The sequence below is a fragment of the Falco naumanni genome, unplaced genomic scaffold, assembly GCF_017639655.2.
Source record: "Falco naumanni isolate bFalNau1 unplaced genomic scaffold, bFalNau1.pat scaffold_117_arrow_pat_ctg1, whole genome shotgun sequence".
NCBI classification, from domain to species: Eukaryota; Metazoa; Chordata; class Aves; order Falconiformes; family Falconidae; genus Falco; species Falco naumanni.
The window spans coordinates 1-22,825 of record NW_024427362.1 but is presented as its reverse complement, the minus strand read 5'-3'; the positions used below and the strand labels follow the sequence as shown (position 1 = coordinate 22,825).

Below are 22,825 nucleotides of genomic sequence, written 5' to 3'. Positions count from 1 at the left end.
GCCTCGGTCATGGACAGTATGACCAGAAGAATGGCTGGTTGTAAAACGACGATGGAAAAAGAAAAAGAGAAACAAGCATTTTCAGTAATATGGATAATGATGTTCATACCTGGACCTTGGCCTATTGAAGGTGGCTCTTATCCCCCTTTTCTACCAAAGGTAAATGTTTGGGTCACGTTGGCGAACTTGACTGGACAGGATACTCTGTGTCTTGCTATGGCCACTCCGGATCAGCCTTTTTCCACATGTCTTGTGGGCTTACCATTAGATGAATGGCCTATACCTAGGGGCCTTCAAAGTCTTTTTCCACCCAAAAACGTATCAAAAAATGTGACAGACAATTGGGATGTATGGATACCCCATCTCCCACTGGCTACTCTGGAACCGCAGGAAATTGAACTCCTTGGTTCAGTAAAAATGGATTTTTGCATAAAATTTAACTACACGGGAAAGAATCGATCTAGGGCATGGGACGTTTCCCCTACTCATCCTGGTTTTAGAAATGCAAGTATCTGGTGTAATTACACTCCTAACAACTTGTCTAAATCTAGCAATGCTCCGCTCTCACTACCCGCTGGAGTATTTTTTATTTGTGGTGATAGAGCATGGCCTGTCATTCCTTCTCATATAAAAGGAGGTCCGTGTAGCTTAGGGTGACTTTCCGTCCCGACTCCTAACACATCTATGATTTTACAACATTGCTACTCTCGAAGGACAAAGCGTGGCGTTCATGCATTTGCCTCCGATTGTGATGGTAACATGCAATTTTGGTCCTTTGGCCAACGCTTCATTGCATCTCTTCTGTTGCCTGGAGCTGCTGCAGGAAAGGCTCTGGCAACATTAGATAAGCTTGGCTGTTGGCTTGCCAAACAAACTAATGCCACAAGCAGTGCCCTGTCTGGTCTTTTATTAGATGTTGATAGTGTTCGCCACGTGACATTACAAAATAGAGCTGCAATAGATTTTTTGCTTCTGGCACAAGGTCATGGTTGTGAAGAGTTTGAAGGGATGTGTTGCATGAACCTTTCAGATCATTCGGAATCAATTCATGCTAGCATCCAAAGATTGAGGGATGGAGTGTCTCATCTTCAACAAAGTGATACCTGGGATTGGTTAGATAAACTGTTCAGTGGTTGGGGCATTTCAGAATGGTTAAGAAGTTTAGTGAAGATGATTATATATGCTTTAGTTGCTTTTTTGTTTGTTTTATTACTTATACCTTGTCTTTTACAATGCTTACAAAAATTAATAACTCATTCGATTTCAGGGGTTCTTTTTGTGCAACAGGAAGGGGGAGATGTAGGACAAGGCCTCAAGGACAGGAGTCCAAGTACTGATAGCCTGATGAATAGAGACTTGTTAGAACTTGCAGGGCACAAGCCCTGGGAACCAAGGAACAAGCTAACTGCAGACCCCTGAGCCGTTACAGCTGAGGAGGCAGCCAGACGGACAGAGAAACAAGTAGCCAGATAAGGGAACGGATGGCGCCGATATGTAACTTTGTTAATCAAGAAAGTCCCGTAGAAAGAAACTCCTTAACTTTGGAATAGAAACTGTTGCTATGTCAAGATAAACTAATAAGTTCCTATTGTTCTAACGGTGTGCCTTAAATATCAACCAATCAGTGTTTTTTACGCTTAAGATTTAACCAATCAGTGTGTAATATGTAGAAGGTAGAAACATATGTAATTGTAAGAAAATCACTAATAGACCGACAACTTGCTTGCATCAAGCTGTGTCCCGTCTCTTCATTCGCTGCAGCACCTTACCATCCAGACTGGGTGGAGGCAGCTCCCCAGTGTGGCTCAATGCCCTTTCGTCCTCCACAGCCGCCATCCGGTTGTATTCCAGGGCCACATTCCCCGTGTTGGACAGCATGGAACTGAAAAGCAAGAAGGAGGAGTGAAAAGACAATGACCAATAAATACAAAGCAAGTAGAAAAGTAACACTGTATGGTGAGCTTCTGGTACCCCTTCCTTGATGCTCAGGAGTATCTTTGTCCCCAGGCAACTCTGCCACGTCTAGACCACTGCCCTGGGCTACCCGGAGACAAAGTGTTTCAAAGTTTGGAGGATAAAGAGGAAAGGGCAGGCATGGTGCCCAGGAGACTTAATCCAAGGGTCTTATTCTGGTCTTTACATCTCAGTTTGACATTATTTTGACTGCAAACCTGTCCTCGAGCAGATGAGGACAGGCAACACGCAATGGAAGCAAATCCATGGTTGCTGTCAGCAGAAAGGCATGGCAGAATTGAACCTTTCCTGGCACGCCTTGGCAGGACGGTGGCCACCATCTCCTGCTTGGCTTTACGTGCAGATACGCAGGCCCCAGCACCCTGCCAGGACTTGGACAGGATGAAACAATACATGATTTGTTTAAAGAGAAGAACAGCAGGTGAGACTGAACACAAAGCCCTAGAAGGGACTCGAGTCCACATGTGAGGCATCTCCAGGCGCCCAGGGTGTGTGGAAGCTGAAACCTCAGAACCAGCAGGCAGCAGCACACACACCCCTGCCCCCACCCCCCGCCAGGCCTAATCACCCAGTTAGAAATTAGAAGAGGTTTATCAAGTGGCCAAACAATAAACATGTCAGTGTTTTATTTTTTGCCTTTATTGGCACTTTATTGCCTTTATTTTCACCAGACCACGAGCAGAAGGAGAAGCAGAGGCCACCAGAGAGCACGGCACAGCTCCGGCGAAGCAGGCACCAGGTCAGCCCTGGGCAAAGGCAGCTCCCACGCACGGGTCCCTGCCTGGCCTCTGGCTCTCACGGGAATGTCCTCGTCTGGAAGGGCAAGGTCTCCTTGCACTGAATCGTGTCCGTATCCAGCTTGAGCTCAGCGTAGTCGACAACAGCACTGAGGCAAAGCTCCACCTCACGGCTGCTCTCCTCCAGGACAGTGTGAGCTGGTTCTGGGTCTGTCTCGATCACCTCCAAACAGGAAAGGGAAGAATCACTGAGCAGAGCCTAGAAAGCCCGGCTGAGCAAGAGGAGGCTTTTGGCCTCCAAGATCAGCCTCGTACAGGGGCTAGAAAGGACCATTCCCATTTATTTCCCCGGGAAGGTGACAAAATTTAACCCTTCCATTACAGTGTTTGTTTCTACCGACTGAACACCATAATCACCACCATGACTGAGAATACACCCATGGGGACAATGACTGGGTCATAGGTACCTGTCCCTGTGTTTCAACCCTGTAGAGTGTCAGACCTTTTTCATGGCCCGCTACAGATCCAGCAGGCCTCTAAATTAGGATTAAGTTCCCCTGTGGGAGTTCTGTGGATGGAGAACCCCAAGACTGAACAAAACCAGAAAGCACCTTTTCCCTCTTGTCTTAGCGGGAGGTGCTTTCCAGACACCATGTGTGGGGCAACAGCCACGCTGGTGAGGGCTGGGGACGGGCGTTTTGGAATGGGGACGAACTCACTAGGAAAGCCTCCGACTGCTGCTGCTGCTGCTGATGGGGAAGAAGTGTGGTTTACAGCTCTTAAAAAGGCTCAGAAACTAGGGAGGAACACGTGCCAGGTACGTGTGTGTGGCACTTTCTGGAGCGATGCTTCTCCAGACTGCTGCACGACTGCCACGCAGCACCTGGGCTGCTCCACAATGAGATATCCCACACAACATGGGCACCACCACCAAAACCTCTGCTATCGGTGTAGGCAGAGCTGACAGCTCACCCACCATGTGCCGGTGGGCTGGCCAGCGCACACACAAGAGCACTAGTGTGGCTCTCCACTCCAAAACAAGAGTCAGAGTGCAGCGCCTTAAACTCCTTGTTGGTGAAAAGGCACTGAATTCGACGAAGAAATTTTAACACCACAAAACGTGATAAAATCGTAAAATGTGCCCTCCCGTTCAACACAGGTTGCAACACTTCAGCTTTTGGCAGAGACCGGTAGTTTGCATGTGGCTAAACGTGTCTTGTCAAAAGACCTCCCCATTTTGTGTTGGTGTCACAGGTCACTGCATCTGCCTCTCCCCCAAAACGCACTGCGGGTGAACCTCACGGGTGGATTAAACGTCAGGAGGACGCAGGAGCTGCTCAGCCAGCAGAGATGGTGGCCTGCCAGGGTTTTTTTGTAGCAGCTCCGTTAGCTTTTCCTGTTTGCGTTTCTTACCTTCTTCTTCACAGGCCACGTGGCTCCTGGGCCCCTCATGGTGGTATCCACCCACTTGATGGTGCGCAGGCAGTCATCCCAGTCTTTAATCTGCTCCGGCGGCAGCGGGAAGGTGATCCTAGCCACCTTGCACTTCACAGGGTGCATTTTGAAGGTGACCGCGACATCCGATTTCAAGGTCACTGTGATGGCCTTAGCACAGCCAGCATGGAGGTGTCCCACCTAGGGAGAACCAGAGAGCCAAGACCTAACTGGAATCACTAGCAAGGGCAGGACTGACAGCAAAGAGATCGATCGATGTGGTGAGCAGCTGTGCCAGGAATCTGCCTCTTACCGTGTATTCATCTGGGGTTTGACAGAGGAAAATACAAAAGATGCCACCTCCCGTAACACTGAGCCTTTTCTGTGGGGTTGACAGCCCCGTGCCAGCTAAGCCAGGGATTGCAGCTCCTTTGTGGCACTGAAACAGGCTCTCACCGGTACGTGGTGACTCCCTGCCAGCTCCTGGGAACCCGCCGGGCAGGGCTGGAGCAATGGGAAAAGGCAGAGCCACCCAAACTCACCTTGGGGGAGAAGTGAAATGGGGTGTCTGCCAGCCACTCAAACCGCATCGCCTCCGTCCTGCTGCGGTTGGTGATGGTGAAGGTCACGCTGTAGGGTTTCCCGATGTGACAGTCCCCGAACGGGATGTGATTCACTCTGGCAGCTGCTAGGAAGGAGAGCAGGAGGTCTCAGTGTGCCTGAGGTCCATCCACCCCCCTCACATCCACAGAGACAGGCGTGGCCAACTCTTCCTTGCTCCAAGCCTTCCTCCCTGGGGAGACGCAGTTCCCCATCCTACCGCTCCCATGGAAGCGCCCTGCCACATCCCTAAACCCGTGGCTGTGGCTGTGCAGAGCCACGCAGCACAGCATGCACTGCCCCTCTGCACAGAGCCAGCACGCTCCCAGACCGCCAGGCCAGGGGGTGACAGCACAGGCTGCGTATATCGAGGGCACAAATCATTAGACACGGGCTTCATCTCCATAGCATACCATGGGCTGGCAGCCCTCCTTTTGGAGATACTCAGCTGAACGCGGGTATCTCTGACCCTTCCCTGCTAGCCTGCAAGCTTCTCCCTTGACAGACGATCTTCTCTTCTGCTCTCAAGCTGCCTCTTAAGCCTCTGCAGGCTACAAAAGGCAGCAGGATCTGGCTGCTAAAGCTGGACCGCAGGTGCGCGGCACAGGGTGAGCAGAAACGTCTGTTTTCCTGTTCCTTGATCCACCTGGGCAGCCTTTCCTCTCTTACCCTCAATTACGTCTTCCTCTAGATTGCCCTCAGCATTCTCCTCCTCCTCACTGTCTGCCACCAGTCCGTGGATGTTATCTAGCGTGAAGTCATCCTCGTAGCCTTCGCCCACCAGCTGAATGTCGGTCTCCTCATACGGGTTGTTCACCACCGACAAGTGGATCCTGCCTTCCACACGTTGGGCCAGGGTGGGTTTGAAAAGCACGTCAAACTCTGCTAATTCCCCACGGAGCAGGACCAGGAGAGCGGTGTGAGGCTTCCTCTCTGCACAGCAATGAAATCAGCGACAAGTGATACAGCTGTACCGCTGAAATATTTCTGTGGGGCGTAAGGGGTTGAAACCCAGCTACCTCTAAGCACAGGTTCTCCCACCAATGGTGCCAGACCCTCCTCCTATGTTCACAAGGCTACGACAGCACCACGCGTATCACTGCTGAAGTGCCTTAAACACAGGTTAACACCCAGCGCTCACTCAAACTGCAGTCAGTCAGCTCCTGCCACACGTAAAGCTGAGCCAAAGAATGGGTTTGGCTTCTGTTGGCTGGCTGTGGGCTCAGGGGCTGCCTCCATTCAGGCTGCTACTCCCACACGCAGCAAAGACCTCAGATGGTCCGCTGAAGTGGTGACAGCCCCCCTGCAACTCAACCCACCATGTCCAGAGGAACAGAAAAAACTTCCAACCACTTTCTAGGAGGAAGCCGTGCGCAGAGTCCACATGAAAAGCTGGGGGTACAGAGAGCCCCAGCGAAGAAACAACACCTAACATTTGGCGGCTGCTTGGCCAAGCCAAGAGCAGGGCACACATTTCTCCCCTGTGTGGATGACCGCGCTTCACGCTTACTGGGTTTACCTCCTGCAGGAGAGTCCTCCTTCACGCCCCCAGCTTGGTAGACGCATTGTGTGGTGGGCCTGGCTTTCAAGAAGAAAACTCCCGCTTCATCCAACAGGTCTATCGTCAACTGAGAAAAAGGAACACAGAGCACAACCACACTGCTGTGGGTACAGGGTGACACGTGGGTTGGCACCGTACTGGTGCTGGTCCAGCACGGGGCATCCAGCATGCTTCCCCGCTTCAAACACAGCTCTTAGCTAAACTTACAAAGTTCAAGTAAAACTAGACAGAAAAAAGAAGCGTTCAGAGGCGTTGGGATACAAAAGTAATGAACAGAATTTTTCATTAAAGTGTAGTAAAATGGGATCAAATACAATCTAATGCAACTAGGACATCACACGTGCCCACCCGAGAATCAAAGCGTGAGAAGAGAGATGGGGGGAAAACACCCCACCAACTTTCTTGCGTTGTATTTAACTGAAAAGGATAGGCTAGTCAGAAAAATCGCATTTCCAAGAGGAACTCTCTTCCTGGAAATTACAAGTCAGTCATTTGCTTAAAAAGAATTTCTGAGAGCTGTTTCCAGGTCTGCCATGCTTCCTGGGACCTTTTCTCCACGAGACAAGCACTTGTTCCCAGACCAGAGCGTTCCCTGAGCAGGTCCTCACCTGGACAGGTAGGGTGCCACCATTATGAAGGACCAGAGGGAGCTTTTGTGAATCACCCAGCAACAGCTTCTTAAAGACCAGCAGAGGGTTCCCTCTCTTACTGTGAAGTACCGGGCGCAGGACTGTCACCCGAGGCAGAGTCCCATCTCCACTGACACGGAAGGTCAGGCTTTGCGCTTTAATTGCTGCAGGGCTGCAGGAAAGGCAGAGGAGAGATCGTGACGGCCGGCACTAACCAATTTCCCACCTGGCAAGCAACAAAGAGGGGCCACCCACTGCATTTTCCCTGGCTGGTGCTCCTGTACCCCACGACACAGGTCTCCTCCACCCCCCTCCTCCCAATCCAATCAGGGCCATTCACAAGAGCTCTGAAGAGCCAGAGCCTTCCAGAGTAGCAGTTAAAGAACATGTCACTGAATCGAATCATGCAGCACAGCAGGTAAATAATGAGGCGACAGGCGAGACATGGCAAATTCACTGGCTGCGATGATATGAGACACATGCAAAAAGCACGAGCGCAGCATGGAAATAGTATAAAAGCAAGAAGGGAAAAATAAATAGCACCGTCAGTAATGATTATTTCCAAGGACGCTAAAAAAGGAATTGCGTACTAGAGCAGAAAGCTGACTTGTCCTGACTCAGCCACTAAACGGCTGGGGAAGAGCCGGTCAGAGCCCTGGTACACACGTCCCAGGACAGGGGAACTGGGCTCCTCTTTTAGAAGGGCTCCAGTCGCTCCTTTGACAGAGAATAGCTTAACATACCCCAGGTAATCACATACAATCATCTCATTTTAACAGAAACAAGGAGGAAATAATGCACGCTGGCTGGCTGGCACAGAAACGGCTTCATCTAAACCTTTGTCCTTGGAAAGCCCCAGCTCAACTGTTGCACATCTCCATTTCTTGCTGATTCACTAACTCCCAGCTGGCCACCAAATGCTGCACTGTCTTCACAGTCACTCGCAGAGGCTAAGCTATAACCCCTTCTCTTTCTACTCTGTCTAGTAGTTACCGCCTCCTCTATTCTCTAAGGCTAAGCACTCTGCCTAAGGCTACTGAGAGCATCAGGGTTAACAAGAGGTCGGGGTCCTCCCAGAGGAGGGGCAGCCATCAGGCAGGTCCCCCCGCCCACATTTCACAGGGGGACTTACCTCGCCAGGACATCCAGGGAAGCCTCAAAAGTGCACTGGTAGCTCTGCATCATCTGTGGAGTGAAGGTCACCGTAGCAAAGGCGTGGGAGCAGCTGGGCACGCACATCCGAACGGGATCCACCTTGAAAATGTCACTGATGGGGCTGTGAAACTTGGGGGAACCCACAGAGCCGTGTTAGGAGGAAACATCCTTCAGTGTTTCGTACGCAGTCTTATTCTCATATGCGTCACCGGGAACAGCCCCAGACAGCGTGTCTCCCTTCCTGCTTGCCCTGGGCAGGCTCCTTCCATCGCAGGGGTGACTCCAAAGCGGTGCTGACCTTGCACAGGGAGCCCAGGAGCGCAAAAGCTGGCTTTGAGCACTGGGCAGCCACCCCAGCACACAAGGGAGGGGGGCACTGCACGGAAACCCCGCAACTAACCTCAAACTGGCCTTTAAAGAGAAGGAAAAGGCCAGGGAGCCTGAGGGAATGGTCTGCTTTGAGCCCAGGCACGTCAGGCCAGTAAAGGCCCCCTCTGAGCGGGCTTCCAAGAGATGTGCAGAAGGGTTTGGGTCTCCCACCAAAGACCCAGCCAGAGCGGTGAGCCAAAGCCTTGCTCGAGACGTGCCAAATTCAGAACTGCCACCCTGGCACTGCTGCTCCCCCCTGTAGCCTGACCTGCACGGAGCTGGACTAGTGCGGGCAAGAGGAAGCAACGAGTCTGGAGAACAAGGCAGCGCAGCCTGTAAAGAGCAACGGTCACCTTGGCCTCTTGTTCTTACCTCACCGGCGATGGGTTTGATGGAAAGGACCACATTGCAGGGGACTTTGTTGACATTGTGGATCTTGAAGCGAGCTGTGGCCCGGTGCCCAACCCGAACGTCGGTGAAGATAAACTTGTTCTCATCTCTGACATACACACCCTTGCCTCGCATCGTCTGCGGGGTCTGGCAGAGGTTGACGTTGCTGCAGATTCGATGCTCCTCAAAGATGGACTCGATGTCATCAACCACAAATGCTGCGGAGCAGAGCAGAGGGAGGGCTGAATGCTGAATTCCTGATGAATTTTTCGGGACCCTGCTGGCCTCTCGGAAGGCTTGATAAACCCTTTCTGCCCAGGTCACTGCAAAACCCAGCCTTGGGCGGGGAGTCGGCTGCGAGGATGGAGCTCAGTCCCAGTCAAGGAGTATTGCTTTCCTTTTATCCTTCCATGCATCCCTCCCAGCCTCTCCCCGCTGGCTGACTTGAAAAGAACTGCAACCTCTGAGGATTTTAGGGTTTAGCTTCAAGGTCAGGGCGCCTCTCTAACCAAGCAATAAGTTCAGGTGCTGACCAGCAGCAGGTCTGGCTGTGGGAACCTGTGGACGGGGCGTACCTGGGAGGCAGGACTCAGCCAGCAGGGTATAGGGGATGCCGAGGGGATTGTCCTGGGGGTCTCTGTCGCTGATATCGATGCGCAGGTGCTCCTCGCACGTCCCCAGTGATCCCGCAGAGCAATCCACCGTGATCATCTGCTGGCCCCCAGGAGGGATGGAACCAAAGCCAGGGTACACCGTGAACATGCCTAGAGTGACGCGAGCCTGCAGAAAGAGTCCCAGGAGAGGCTGACGTCCAGCAGCCCAGCCTTGAGCATCCCCAGCAAGGAGTACGCCACTCCTCAACCTCCAGCCAGGCCGAGCCCCCAGTCCCAGGGCAGGGAGGGATGACTCCACGGCCCAGAGGCAGCCCCAGGACGAGAGGGACAAGCCAGGAGGAGCTGCAGGCCTATCCTGGCTGGCACAGAGGACGGAGTTTGGGTGTAAAAGGTGAAGGTGCTAGCTGGGATCCTCCAGCCTCAGGGGTAAAACAGGAGAGCAGAAATAACTGTGAGAAGTGACGGGAGGGAAGGGAGGGGACTGGGAAGACGAAAACACAAGGTCATCTGGTATCTATGGAGTGGGACTTCAAACAGGAACGTGCCCACATCTGTGGTATTCACAGTCCTATTTTGGCTAGCAGCCACCAAAACACGGGACCTGCTCCTCTCTCTTGACCCCACAACTCCAAGTCTGAGCCAGAGCACGGGACTGTCAGTGCAACTGAGCAGCTCCTGCCTCTGCTTGTGGCTGGGAGATGACAGACCTCCATCGTGCAGACCATGTCCCACCCCACGGTGTGACACGGAGCCCCCATCAGCGTCCTCCCCCAGCACCCGCAGCAGTGTGTCTTGGGGAGCGGGAGCCACCCACCTGCATGGAGGGGCTGGCAACCTTCTGCAGCGAGCGCTTGCTTTTCTTGGCTGAGGAAGTCCTTTGGTGTAAGTTCTCACTCTTGCCAGAGTGGGCAGATTTCATTTGACATCCACTAAGAGCAGAAAGCAGAAACACCCATCATGCTGAGCCCCCACCCTGCCTTCCTCTGAAGCCAAAGCTGACCTTCCCCTCCCCACAGAGGAAAGCCTCCCTGCCCCTCGCAGCCCCCGGCGGCACCTCCTGCAGCTTACAGACAGCTCAGCTGTATCACCAGCTTTGCCCGACACACGGGGACACTGAGGCACTTTTCCACTCCCTGTTCACAAGCAGCTGACGTGAACTGGACAATAACCCAGGTGTCTGGGCTGCCTGTCACACACCAGCCACGCTGTCGTGCCTCCTCAGGCAGGACAGGTGATGCAGGTCTTCTCTCACCTTTTCTCTTGCAATCGGGATGCGTCCTGGTCTGCTCGGTAGATGAGGAATTTAAAGTCAAGGCTGCCTTTGTTCTCCAGCATGAAGGTGCAGGTTTTCCTGCTGCCCTTCACCATGGCACCGAAGTTGATGAGCGAGGCGGGGTGAATGCTGTACTTGCTGAACACAGCTTTCGCCGACACCCTCACTGGGATGACGGCGACGGTCTCGCCTCCTCCGCAGATGCTGGGCTCCATCACCTGCAGCCAGAGGAGGGCTTGGTAAAACCAGCAAAGAGGCCGGCCTCTGACTCTGTTCCCTGATCCCATCCCTCGTCCCCATCAGCTCATCCTCCCTGTTTCAACGTCTCCTCCGGAGCCAGACTTTCAGCTCCGCTTAGGAAGCATCACAAATGTTTTCTGAGACATTGCTGTCACCTACGAGAATTACCCAGCTAAAGCCCTCCTTCCAGAAGGCACCTGTCCTGCTCACGCTCCCAAGACGTGCTGTGCCACCACTGCCTGGCTGGGGCAGCTCACCTGGTAGTGCAGGATGGGTTTGTCCTCGATATTCACTTCCGTCTTGGGGTGGAAGAACACCTGGACCTGCACAGGGCGCCCGGAGGCAGCCAGCAGGCCCTTCTGCGGCTGGATAGTGAAGTGGCTTGCCAGGTCTGGTATGGTGGTGCCTGCAGCTTTCAGCTGGAAACTGGGGAGAAAGGGAAGGAACAAAGACCTCTGCAGTTAAAAGTACAAGTGCCACCAGCACAGCCAGGACTTGACATACGACCATAAAAAAATTAAAAGGGAAAGAGTCCAGCTCTGCTTGGGGAATCTCAGATCTTGAGAGAGTGCAGACCATCATGAGTGTTGCAAACTAACCTCGACACCCAATTTTCTCATCCCCTCCTTTAAAGAGTCATAAAGAGAAAGGAGCTGCCCCTCAGAGGAAGGCAATGGATCTCAGCAGTGAGTGGCTTCAATTTCAGGGCCTCTCCTTCTGGTTCCTGCTCAGCTATGAAGGACCTCTGGTGTGGGGCTGCATTCTCCCTTAAAGTCTTTGAGATTAGGGAGCCCGGGCTTTTTATTTAACCAGACCACGAGGCAGCCAGCACGGGAAGCGGTTCTAGCCATGGGCAGGAGGAGAAGGCAGGCCTGGGCAGATGGTGGCACCACGCGTTCACAGAGCAGGCAGCTGGACCCACCTGTACGCAATCTCGTACTTCCCCTTGTTCCTCAGAGTCAGCACTTGCTTCGCATCATCCAGGACTTTCAGGACTCCAAAATCCACGGTGCCACCTGCACCTGCAGAAAACCCGCAGAGCCAGGCAAGAAACGGGGAGTATTAGTGAGCTGCTACAGACCACACCAAGTGACAAGACAGATATTTCAACACTTCCAGGCCAATTTCAATTGGCCTCTCAATACCGACATGGGGCTTATAAGAAAGGTGGGGACAGGTGTTTCCTGGGGGGCTGTAGTGACAGGGCAGGGGGCAATGGCTTTGAACTGGAGGAGGGGAGATTTACATGAGCTGTTGGGAAGAAATTCTTCACTGTGAGGGTGGCGAGGCACTGGCAGAGGCTGCCCGGAGCAGCTGTGGCTGCCCCACTCAAGGCCAGGTTGGACGGGGCTTGGGGCAACCTGGACTAGTGGAAGGTGTTCCTGCCCATGGCAGGGGGGTTGGGACAAGACGATCTTTGAGGTGCTTTCCAACCCAAACTGTTCTATGACACTTGGAGTTCTCAGGCAGCCCAAAACCCTTCTCAGGCAGCCCAAAACCCTTCTCAGGAAGTTTCCGTTCTTGGAAATTTTCTTTAGCTACTTTGCTGCCCTTGCTCTTCTTACTCGGAGAATATCTGCAGGGTTTAGCAGGTGAGGAGCTGGGTTTCTGTCTTCTTGCTTCCAAGCACTGATCCAACAACTTTATGTGCCCTGCTGAGCCCTCAGGAGCTGCCAATTGCTCGCTCACATCGCTGTGGTTTCTAAGCCCCCAGACCAACCTGCACACTGCAAAGCTCAGGGGCGAGAGACTCGAGGCTGGCTGTGCCCTGACAGCCCTTCACTCCACTCAACCTGCAGGATACGCGCTTTATGTGACCGGGCCACGCTTGCATGCTACCCCATCCCAAGCGCTTTGGTTGCTCACCTGCCAAGGCAAGGCAACGCACCCAGACTGCTTTGTTTTGGGGCATCCACTGACCTTTAGGAATGTCGATGACTGGAGCAACATCATAGCCCTCTGCAGAAATGCGGATATTTTCAGCCTGGACAATCCCCAGGATGTTTTCTGCATCTGAAACCTGAGGCAGCGAGAAATGAACACTGCTTAGACCGTTCTCTTAAATTCTTTTGGTAGACAACGTACGAGTCCTTGTCTCTGCTGGCTGCTTCCACCATGGCCTCCCCTGCTTGACAAGCACTTGTGGATTCCCAAACTCTCCCAACCTGCTCATCTCACGGGCTGACCCAGCGAGATGCTGCTGCAGTAAGAAGCCCTACCAGCCCAGCTCGCCACTCCTTCAGCAGGGAGTGCTGCCGCGGAAGCACCCGGGGAGACACAGCGATGGAAAAACAACCTCAAGAACTGTGAGGTGTCCCAGAGCAGGTGGCATTGACCGTCAACCCTCTCCCCTTCAATCACCCAGCATCCTCACTGAAGTGCAGCCCCCAAACCACGGGGAACAAAAGCCCAGGGTGACAGCTTGTTGCTCTCCGTTAAGAGCCCCGGACAGGCTCCAGCATGGGCGCAGGGAGCACGCCGAGGTCTGGACAGCCAAACAACAGCATTCAACCACGCACAGCGGCAAGGTGGCTGTAACGCGGGCTCAGGACACAGCGCCTGGTTGTCTGGGCTGACGCAGATGCTCAGGGATGCACCATGTGCTCTGGTGAACCCAGGCTGAGGCAGCAGAAGTTGGGGTCACAGCAGCCTTGTGTCCCTCAGGTGCAGCTCTCCCTGGCCCGGCAGCACACATGCCCCCTGAAGCTCAGCTATAAGAGCAAGTTCCTTGCCGCTAAGGGCCTGCCCCCCCGGCGATGCGGGTAGAAAGGAACCTCGGGAAGGCTCATCCTTTGTCCCCCTCTTTGCAGGGAACCCTTCAAGCACAGCCTCCACCCCGAAAGATCACGTTGCCCTGCCAGGGAGGGCACAGTCCCCCTCACCTCCAGTCGGATCTTCTTCTCAATGTTGAGAGCCTTTGTGGGCTTGAAATACAGATGCACGTCAAACTCCGTGCGCGGACCAACGATGCCCTCACGTTGTGACACGGAGAAGTCCTCGCCCAGGTTTTCCAGCCCACGGAGCCGCCAGGCCACAGGCAGCAGGGTGCTGTTTCGCAGGACCAGGGTCTTGCTGTCCTCCCTGCAGAGGCAGAAAGACACCCTGCACCAGCTGCTCGATGGTCAGGATAGGCCTTGCAACTGAATGCATCTTGGAGCAGCCCTATGCATTAGTTTATATATATATCTTTATCTATACACATCCAGTATTTATAGTATCCATAACACTAGTTAAATGTTTTCTCTGTGTCACAAGTCTCAGAGGTGAGGTCCTGGGGAAGGGCTGGGTGCTAACGGTGTATCCAACAGAAGGGACATAAGGAGGAGCAACTGCACTGCTCTCCGAACCAGCAGACGAGATACAAATGAATCAAGATGCCCATTGCACCACGTTGCTGGGGGGCTACAGGAGCTTGCGGCTGTCCTGAGAGAACCAAGCCAGCAAGGAACGGTGAGCAAGAGACCGGGAACTGCTGGCAGAAAGAGGGACGCCAGCCCAACATCCAGCCTGAAGGGCCATGCAGCCAGCCAGAGAGGCTGAAGGGGAGCTCACCGACAGCACCCGTCCCCAGCAGAGGGGCCGTGGGATGACTGACCTGTGCAGAAGCAGCCTGTTGAAATGCACGTGCTTGGGGCTGACCCTCAGCTCCACCTTCACCCCCTGGCAGCACAGGGGGAAGACCACCGGCTCTGGGTTCTCCTTAATGCGGCAGACGAGCTTGTCTTCCACCAGACCAGCTGAAGTGGGGTACGCCCAAATGCTCAGCTTCTAGCCCCGTCCCCGAAACAAGAAATACAGAAGAGCACTCAGTGAGCAGGAGGAATGGCTCCTGGGCACTTACACCAGTGCCTGCCCTACCTGCTGTCCCCTACCTGCTTCTCGTTCGGTTTCAGCCTCATGCTGGGAGGTTCTACAAGGAACGTGTCCGCCTTGAGATCGCGCTCAAAGGAGAAATGCGCCTCTACTTCCAAGGGGGTGACGTTGAGGATGGTTAGCGTCTCACAGTTGCTGGGACAGTCCAGTGCCTTGTACCTGTCCGCAAAAGGGGAGAAGGCTGCAGAGGAGACCGTCGCCTTCATCCCACACCAAGGAAAGCGCCATGTCCTGGCAGCGGGAGGCTGCACTGCAAGACCATGTTCCAACAAGCAGGCCAAGAAAAAGGATCATTTTCAGGGGCACACTGGATGCTATGTGTGTCCATCCTTGCGTTACTTTGATGTCCACCCCTGTACTTGGTGCCTCCAGCCCAGACACGTGATGATGCACAGGCCACTTAAAGAGCATTTTACAAATTAGAAATTCAAAGATGCCTGGAAAAACAGAGGTACTGCAGGCACGTGGGTTCTCCCCCTTTCTTTGTTGGGTTTCCTTCCCTGCAGGGTAGAAAGAAATGCTCTTGGAAAGAGCTTTTAAAAATAGTTTAGCTTTTGTCTTCCAAAACAGTCACGAGATTGCCTTGTATTTCACAGGTTAGCTCAAAGTCTGAGGGAAGGAAATAGGGAGGATTCATTCCCAAGAGGAATGCTGAATTTAAAAAAAACGTCCCTTCCCTCGGGTATGGAGCAGATTTGGGAGTTAAAGGGTTAAAAAGCACAAACAGAAACCCAAGGCCATGCAGCAGCCTGACTAAAGATCCTCTTTTGGTTTTTGAACTGTTTTGATTTCATTTGCTTGGGTTGTCAAAATACCACTAGCTCTCCAGAGCTCCCATGAAGAGGACAACTTAATTTCTAATACTGAAAAAAAAAGCTATGTTAAAAATAGAAATGCGCCAGCAGCTACAATGGCAACTTTTTCAGGCAGACTTTGTCCAGCATTGAGGACGGGGAAACAGAATTTCCATTTTCATTCCTCTGCAGATCCCCCACGCCCCCATATCGGCAGGTCGAATCATAAGGCCTTACTAATATTACAAACGGATGAATGTTTTACAAAACCATCAGCAGAATAATTGCTTGTTCAGTCCACCTGTAGAGCTCAAAGCACTTTTAAAAAACACCATAAAGTTCATTTCGTAGGTGGCGAAGCTGAGATGTGGCGGGGGGACACAAGCTGCTCCAAGTGACCTTCAGGCTGGAAGCAGCACATGGCTCTGGCCACCAAGGCACCCACCAGGGAGGAAGATCAGCTCCGTCTCTCCCCTGCTCCTCCAGGACTCACTTGCCCATCATCTGCTCAAGTTCACACATCTGTGGCCCTTCAGCCCCCTGCATCTCCCAGGCAGGTCTCCACCTGGGCCTGCCCTGCATTGTGCCTCTGGGACGGCTCGTCCCCAGACGTGTCCGTGACAGCACGAGGCCCTGGAGGTGCCATCCCAACGTCCCATGCTGTGCAGGCAGCACATCAGGATGCTCGCTCAGGGCGGGGAGCACGTACCAGTCTCTTGACTTCCCACACAGCAGCGGTCCAAAGTGGAAGACACCCGTCTCCGTGACATACTGCTTGAAGACAATGTCGTCGTCTGCCTTGCTCTTCCTTCGGTGGGGAAACACCAGCCTGGGCAGAGAAAACAGGGAATGAAGAGCTGTGAGATGCTCCAAGTAGAAAACCTGGTCAGAAAGCCGTAACCCTTACTGGTGGCCGCGGTACCAGTACTCCCAGCTCCAGGCATGGGACAAGATGCTGGGCGGCTCAGGCAGCACGCTCTGCCCGAGCCAGAAGGTCACCGGGGTACAAGGGGCAGCCCTGGCTCTGAGCCCCGGGGGGAGCAGCGTGGGAGGCTCCCAGGGGCAAGCCTTACCGTGGGTCTTGGCTGATGGTGGGGTACAGGCAGGTGCCCCTGCAGGGCAGCTGGTACAGTCGCTTTGTCCCCAGGATCTCGAAACGCAGCGTCTGCTCAAACTGGCCCAGCACCGTGGAGCTGAAGTGGACCTTCAGTTCCACCTCGCCGCGGGCAGGCACTATCCACCGGCAGCTGCTCAGCCTGGCAGTTAAAGAGAGGGCTTCAGACACGGCTAATGAGCAAACAAGACGAGGAGGAGGGCTGTGGACTCGCCATCCCACGGAGGCACCAACAGAGGGGCCCTGAGGAGCTGGGGATGACAGACCTCACTTGACAGGGTGGCCGCGAAGCAGAAGGATCTCCTCAGCCCTCAGCTCACCTGACATGTCTCGGCGGGGATGGGACCGTGTCCTCGCCGCTTTGGTGCGCCCCAGGAGAAGATACGGGTCCTTCCCTGTCCAGCCCCTGGAGACATCTCCTGCCCTGACTGGAGCTCTGCTTCTCTCTCGCAGCCTCCCAGCTGCCCGCAGCTTTCTCCTCGCTCGACTGGCTCCTCACAGGGGCGACCTGCTCCTCTGCGGTCTGAGCCACAAGGGGAGGGAGAAAACAGAGAGGTGAGACCTGCCCCGAGACATCCCCCTCCGGGAAAGCAAGCTGTGGGTTTGTTAACAATTAGGGGAAGCACTAAATAAACAACCACATCTGCCCAGGGCCTTGGTCTTCCTCATCAGGTTTAGTTTTGCCTACAACACTCTCCTTGCCCAGGACCTCAAGGCAAGGCGAGGGCTTGAGGTGTTTTTTTAAACCGTTATTCTCATCTTACAGACATCACAGTGATCCTTCCCCACCCACCCCCCTGCCCTGGCACCTTCACTTCGGGCACAACGGGGGCATCCACGAGACTTACGGCAGCATTCTTGTCTTCTTCTGCAGTGGCGCCTTCTGGCACAACAAAGACAAAGTGCTTGAGGGCTTCTCCTGCTGCAGGGGCCATCCGCTCTGCCGGGTAGTGGATCACGGAGTAGAAAGCAGTAGGGGGAATGGGAAGCCCGGAGGGACCCAGTCCAAGGCTATCCAGGACCTAAAGCGTAAGAGAAAACCCTGTTTGTACCCCTGTCACCTTCATCCTCACACTCACTCCTTAAAGGCACGGAGCTTTCGGCAATGTGGTGGGGCTTTATTTATATGGGGCACAGCGCTTCTTCATGCCCAGTGGAGTGGGCAGGCTCCAGAGCAGTGCCAGGACCTACAAGTGGGACCTCGAGAGAAACCTCTCCCTGGAGTGACTCAGCTGAAGGAAACCTGAGCTGCCCTGCCCTGGGACCATTTGCAATGATTTCCAGGCTGGGAAATTCTCTCAACAGACGGGATGCTTGTACAGAGAGCACTCCTGCTTCCCACCCACCTGAGGGATGGTGAGAACCTCCCCCAGCCACGGGGCTGCTGCGGAGCCATTGTGGAACATCATCGGTGGCCTGGACAAGGCTCTGTGCCATTGTCACCTGGTGGGACACGATGCACCGGGGCCCAGGAGCACGGTAGGCTCAGCCTCCGAGCCTCACAGGGCTTTACCTGCTCTGCCGCTGGCAGCTCGCTGCTCTCCAGGATCTTCCTAGTCACATCTTCTGAGCCCAGCACCTGGATGTCCAAGCAGGGCACCCCGACACCCTGGCCTCTGGCTGACCCTTTTGCACCTTCCCCTTCCAGCTGAGGTATTCTGGCATCCTCAAGAGCCTTCAGTTTTGCCAGATGCTCTTTCTCCAGCCTCTCCTGATGCTCCTTCTCTCTGTCCCTCCAGCTCCTGGGGCTGGATGCGTGCTGGGGCTGCTCTTCTGCTGGGTGCCGTGCGTCCTCGTGGTTCAGGGGGAACAGCAGGATACCCTGAACCCTGTCCCAGGATGCCAAAATACGCGCAACATCCTTCTGCGACGTCTCGTAGATATTAAACCTCAGGGCCAAGTTCTCGCTGTCACTCTGGGCCTCATTTTTTGGTTTCGCCCTTTTCCAGGTCTGTGGGGTGTGCAGCCGCTGCCAGGTGGGCATCCATCAGGGTGACCTTGCTCTGCTTTTGCTCATCTTCCTTTGTGCAGCGTGCAACAGAGCCCAGGCGCTTCCTTACAGATCGTGTCTTGACCACCCCCTTGGTGACCTCCGACCTCTGGCTGTTGGATGTGTTGGTGTTGCTGGTGGGACTGTTCATGCCCTGGGCAGGAAGAGCAAAAAAAGCAGGGAGCATTTCAAAGCACTGACTCAGGTGCTGTAGGGCAGCAATGATCTTTACAGTAGCACCCCAAACCTCGCTCCAGACCTGTGCTAGGCACCCTACAAATCCCAGTTCAGAACATAGCTGGTACCCAGTTTAGCTCAACAAACCAAACTCTTCAGTGTCAGACTGATGAGGGGTCCTGCAAACCAGCTGAGGAACAGAACAGGTTCCCAACCCAAGCAGAGAACTTAAGACACCTCCTTACTCCCGTGCAGTCCTCTGGGTTCATTTCTGGTGCGCTGAGCATCCCTGTGGCTGGCTGATTCTTTGCAAAGTCTGCCTGCTTCTTTGCAAAGTCTGCCTGCTAATGAATACCTAAGGCCTGGGGGCATCTCCTGCCAGACATGTAGGAAAAGACCCCACATCCCAGACAGATCATGGCTCACAGGTGTAAGTCACAGGCAGAGTGGGAAGAAACGCTGGACTAAAACTACCTAGGGCTTCAGTAGTCAATATGTGGAGTTACATGAAGCCAGGACTCAAAGGCAGCATGATCTTAGTAGAGCAGCTCTAGCAGCAAACCCATGGGAAGACACCCCGGTGCAGCAGCAGCACGATCAGACCCCGGTGGTTGTTTCCCAGCGCAGCCCCACATGTTGCTCCTGCCAGGTGCTCGTCCCCAGCACTGCGTGGGGCTCCCTGAGGCACGGCGCAGCTCCGTAGGAAGGTCCCCAGGGCTTTCAGTCATCTCTGTAAACAACCACGCACCTGCCTGACACCAGGCCGGCTTTCCCTCCTCAAAGCATTCTCTTGGTCTTTTCCAGTCTTTCTCTTCCCCTGCTCAGAATTCTTCAGCTCTTCCTCCTTCAAGCGTTCCAGCTCCTGCCGACGCTTTTCCTCAAGCTCTCGAGCTAGCTGCTCCATCTCCCTTCAGCAAGCCAAACAGAAAACACGCCCGAGAGTCACCACCAGAAGTCTGGGCTTGCCGCCAGCCCAGCTGGTCCTGCACTTCATTCCCTGACCCTGAGGCCAGGCAGAACCGTTAGGCCATCTCTGTGGACCTCCCTCAGCCTGGGGAGGCTGGGAATATCCCAAGTGAGGAGAGGTGGGAGGGGACCTCCAGGGCCAGCCAAACCTCAGCCTTGCTTCATAAGGTCAGCCTGGGCCGAACGAAGTGCGGAAACACACGCTCGCTTTAAGCGGGTCCCCCTCCCAGTTTCGGACTTAGCCTGTGCATCCTCCTCAACCCCTGCGGCCTCCCCTCCTGGGCTGCTTTGCTGGATCAGAGCTTCTCCCAGGCTGACCTGCTGCTGCAGCTGAGGGTGAGCCCAAGAGCCACCGGCTTCTATGGCCGGTGTCGCTCAGGAAGGAAAAACCTGGGAGACCAGCAAGGACTTCCCCTACGGCAGGACTGGGATCTAAACCAAGCCAGCACGGCTGTGCCTCACACCAAGCCACACCACAACCCCTCTGGTGTGGGGAAGAAGGGGGGTGAAGATGAGAATCAACGTAATTAACTTAGAGACACTTCTAAGGAGCAGCGGCCAGGCAAGCCCAGAGCCCAGGTGCCGGCAGCCACCGTCTAAACCCGCGGGCTCCCCGCTCAGCTGGAGAGAAGATGTTCTCTCCCGGGAGGAAGGGCCTTCCTCTGCTGGGAACCTGGGGGTGGAACTGCCCGCCTGGAGCAGACCCTTTCGGGCCTTCGCTCCGTGACCCCTCTGAGCTCAACCGAGGTCTCCGGAGCAGGAAAACCCTGCAGGGGCACCCTCCTGGGGAGTTACAGGCGCACAGACCTCTGCCTCCTCTCGCGCTGGACTTGGCGTATCTGGTTATGAAGCTGAATTTTCTGCTCCGCAGTGAGGGCATCATACTCATCCTCGTCCATCTCCCAGAGACGTTCTCTCTCCCTGCGGGCAGCTTCTTCCTGCTCCCGTCCTTCAGCCAAGGCCAGAGGAGAAACCATTAGCAGAGCTTGCTGTTGGGGGTGAGCTGCCAGGATTCACAGCTGTGTCCCGAGCCAGCCGATCACCCTGCCAGGAGGTGCTGGGGAGCTCACAGCCCTGCTCCAAAATTCAGATCAGCCCCTGAACTATCAACAGTTCACGGCGAGTTCCCGCGCCTTGCCTGGCTCCTGCGCACCAGCGTGGCGGGCAGCTGCTGCTGCTGCTTCGGTCCTGAGCCACAACAGCTGGCACTTGTGCCCAGGCTTTCACGGTAGAGACCAAGGGAAGTCTTCACAGCCTCAGCTCTGCTCTGCTGCATTTTAAGCAACTGTGAGCTGAGCGCTGGCTACACCCAGGCAGAAGGTGGAAGGATTAATAAGACCACTTCTTACAAGCTCTGCTGGTAACCCAGATACACACAGATAAGGCTGAGTGCTTGACAGGGAAGATTTGAGAGGTGCGGAGATGAAAAGTCTCACCTTCCTGCTCTTTTGCAGCTGTCTCCCTGGCTTTAAAGGACACATAATCCTGGAACAGGTTCACGACATAGATGTGAGGCCGATTTCCAACAGCTTTGAGCAGGCAGAGGAGAGCAGATGCCATGTTGTGCGCAAAGAGGGTTTCCAGGCCATCAAACACCACGCCCTGGTAGCAGTCACTCAGCTGCGAATAAAGTTGAAAAGGAACAGCTTTTCTAGCCAGCTGTGGCACACACGGGGCTCTCAGCCAGTCAGTAAATGTCCTCTGTCAGCAGATGTCAAAGGACACCAGCCATCGTTGTGTCCAGCGCATCGGCCCAGACAAGCTCCGATCTTTCCCCACGTTCTGCCACCTTGGGGCATCTGCAGCTTCCCCCAAGGATCCCTGCGTGCAGCTCGGGGCTCCTCCGAGAGCAGATACAGACCTCCTCTCCAAACTGCCTCGCTGCCTGTCTCTCCGGAGCAGGAACGCAGCATCTGCCCCCACCCCACCCCACCCCACGTACCTGGAGCCTTTCGGAGAGGATGGCCACCAGCAAGTCCTCGGGCAGCACGCAGCTCAGACAGCCCAGCCCTCCCTCTGTGCTGCCACCGATGCTCAGCCATCGCTGCGCAGGGACGCAGGGAAGGGGAGGGTGGAGATGAGAAATGGAGGAGCCCTGCAATGTTGAACGCCACAAGTAAACCAAACCACTTGGGTAACCCCTGAACAGTTCCAACTGCTGGGCTTGCAGCCAGGGTTTCCCACTAGCGGGAGGCTCGAACCAACCCTGCAGGCCAGCAGCTCCAGGGGACAACCCTGGAGGACACACCCCGTGGCTTGCAAGCCCCCGGCACAGCATCCCGCAGCTTTGCCCACTGCCTGCGGCCACATTAGCCAGGACTGCGCTTTGCCAACAAACTGTTGAGGCCCAGTCGAGATTTCTGCCAGAGCACAGGGGTTTGTTCCCACCCCAAGCATGCCCAGCTGGCGCTCTGCACCACACACCCACACACCAGCCCCACTCTAAGCAGCCCCTTCGCTTCTCAGAGGCAACAGAAAGGACCCAGGCATTAACCAGCGCAGATCACGCTTCACCTGGCAGCTTGTCGAATCCCTTCGATGCTGTTCCCGGGATTGGGATGCACGGCCATCCGCCTTCCTCTCGCTTGCTGCAGTGCTCACCGGCCTTTGGGAACTCGGGGACTGCAGGCTGCCGTCCTCCTCAGAGCTGGACTGGCGCAGCGCTGAGCTGTGCCCGGCCTTGGCGCGGCACTGCACGCTGAGAGAGACATCTGCATTGTGACCTGCAGAGGGGACAGATGGCTCAGCGGGGCTGGCGATGGGTGCTGCGGGGAGCAAGCAGGCACCTTCCACCCCTGGCAGGGACACAGCACTTGTCCCCCAGCCTGCTGGGCACTAGCAGCGCTGCTCTCCAGAAGCAGCTCCTGCCCTGCTTCCCTTACTAGCACGATAAAGCTGAGAGAGGACGGAAAGGCCAGAGAGTTTGTCGTGCACA

At 54.7% G+C, this 22,825-nt stretch overlaps 2 protein-coding genes across 2 annotated transcripts; both read right to left on the bottom strand.

The window, feature by feature from the left end:
• Window positions 1-2,661: 2,661 nt before the first annotated feature.
• LOC121082006 (hydrocephalus-inducing protein homolog) lies at window positions 2,662-18,600 on the bottom strand. The gene is made up of 23 exons (XM_040581334.1): window positions 18,271-18,600; window positions 17,606-17,779; window positions 17,078-17,280; window positions 16,717-16,899; window positions 16,353-16,472; window positions 14,849-15,008; window positions 14,572-14,744; window positions 13,859-14,057; window positions 12,897-12,996; window positions 11,899-11,998; window positions 11,234-11,402; window positions 10,716-10,954; window positions 10,278-10,392; window positions 9,425-9,629; window positions 8,832-9,067; window positions 8,068-8,219; window positions 7,598-7,652; window positions 6,915-7,145; window positions 6,265-6,373; window positions 5,415-5,678; window positions 4,688-4,833; window positions 4,125-4,346; window positions 2,662-2,934 (listed from the first exon to the last, which is right to left on the bottom strand). Exons 2-23 carry the CDS (start codon window positions 17,690-17,692, stop codon window positions 2,770-2,772), a joined length of 3,633 nt encoding a protein of 1,210 aa, XP_040437268.1. The 5' UTR covers window positions 17,693-17,779; window positions 18,271-18,600; the 3' UTR covers window positions 2,662-2,769.
• A 79-nt stretch (window positions 18,601-18,679) lies between these two features.
• LOC121082005 (hydrocephalus-inducing protein homolog) lies at window positions 18,680-22,613 on the bottom strand (the record flags this gene model as incomplete). Its single annotated transcript, XM_040581333.1, has 6 exons — window positions 18,680-18,901; window positions 19,673-19,832; window positions 20,698-20,839; window positions 21,327-21,510; window positions 21,833-21,985; window positions 22,405-22,613. Coding segments are annotated over 6 exons (1,070 nt in total), but the record flags the coding sequence as incomplete, so codon positions are not given.
• Window positions 22,614-22,825: the final 212 nt, after the last annotated feature.

Coding starts and splice junctions, on each gene's coding strand:
- LOC121082006 (XM_040581334.1), bottom strand. CDS start 17,692: ATGGCCCCTGCAGCAGGAGAAGCCCTCAAGCACTTTGTCTTTGTTGTG. Junction 16,900..17,077: donor TCCCCGCCGAGACATGTCAG/GTGAGCTGAGGG, acceptor TTTAACTGCCAG/GCTGAGCAGCTGCCGGTGGA. Junction 16,473..16,716: donor ACCATCAGCCAAGACCCACG/GTAAGGCTTGCC, acceptor TTCTCTGCCCAG/GCTGGTGTTTCCCCACCGAA.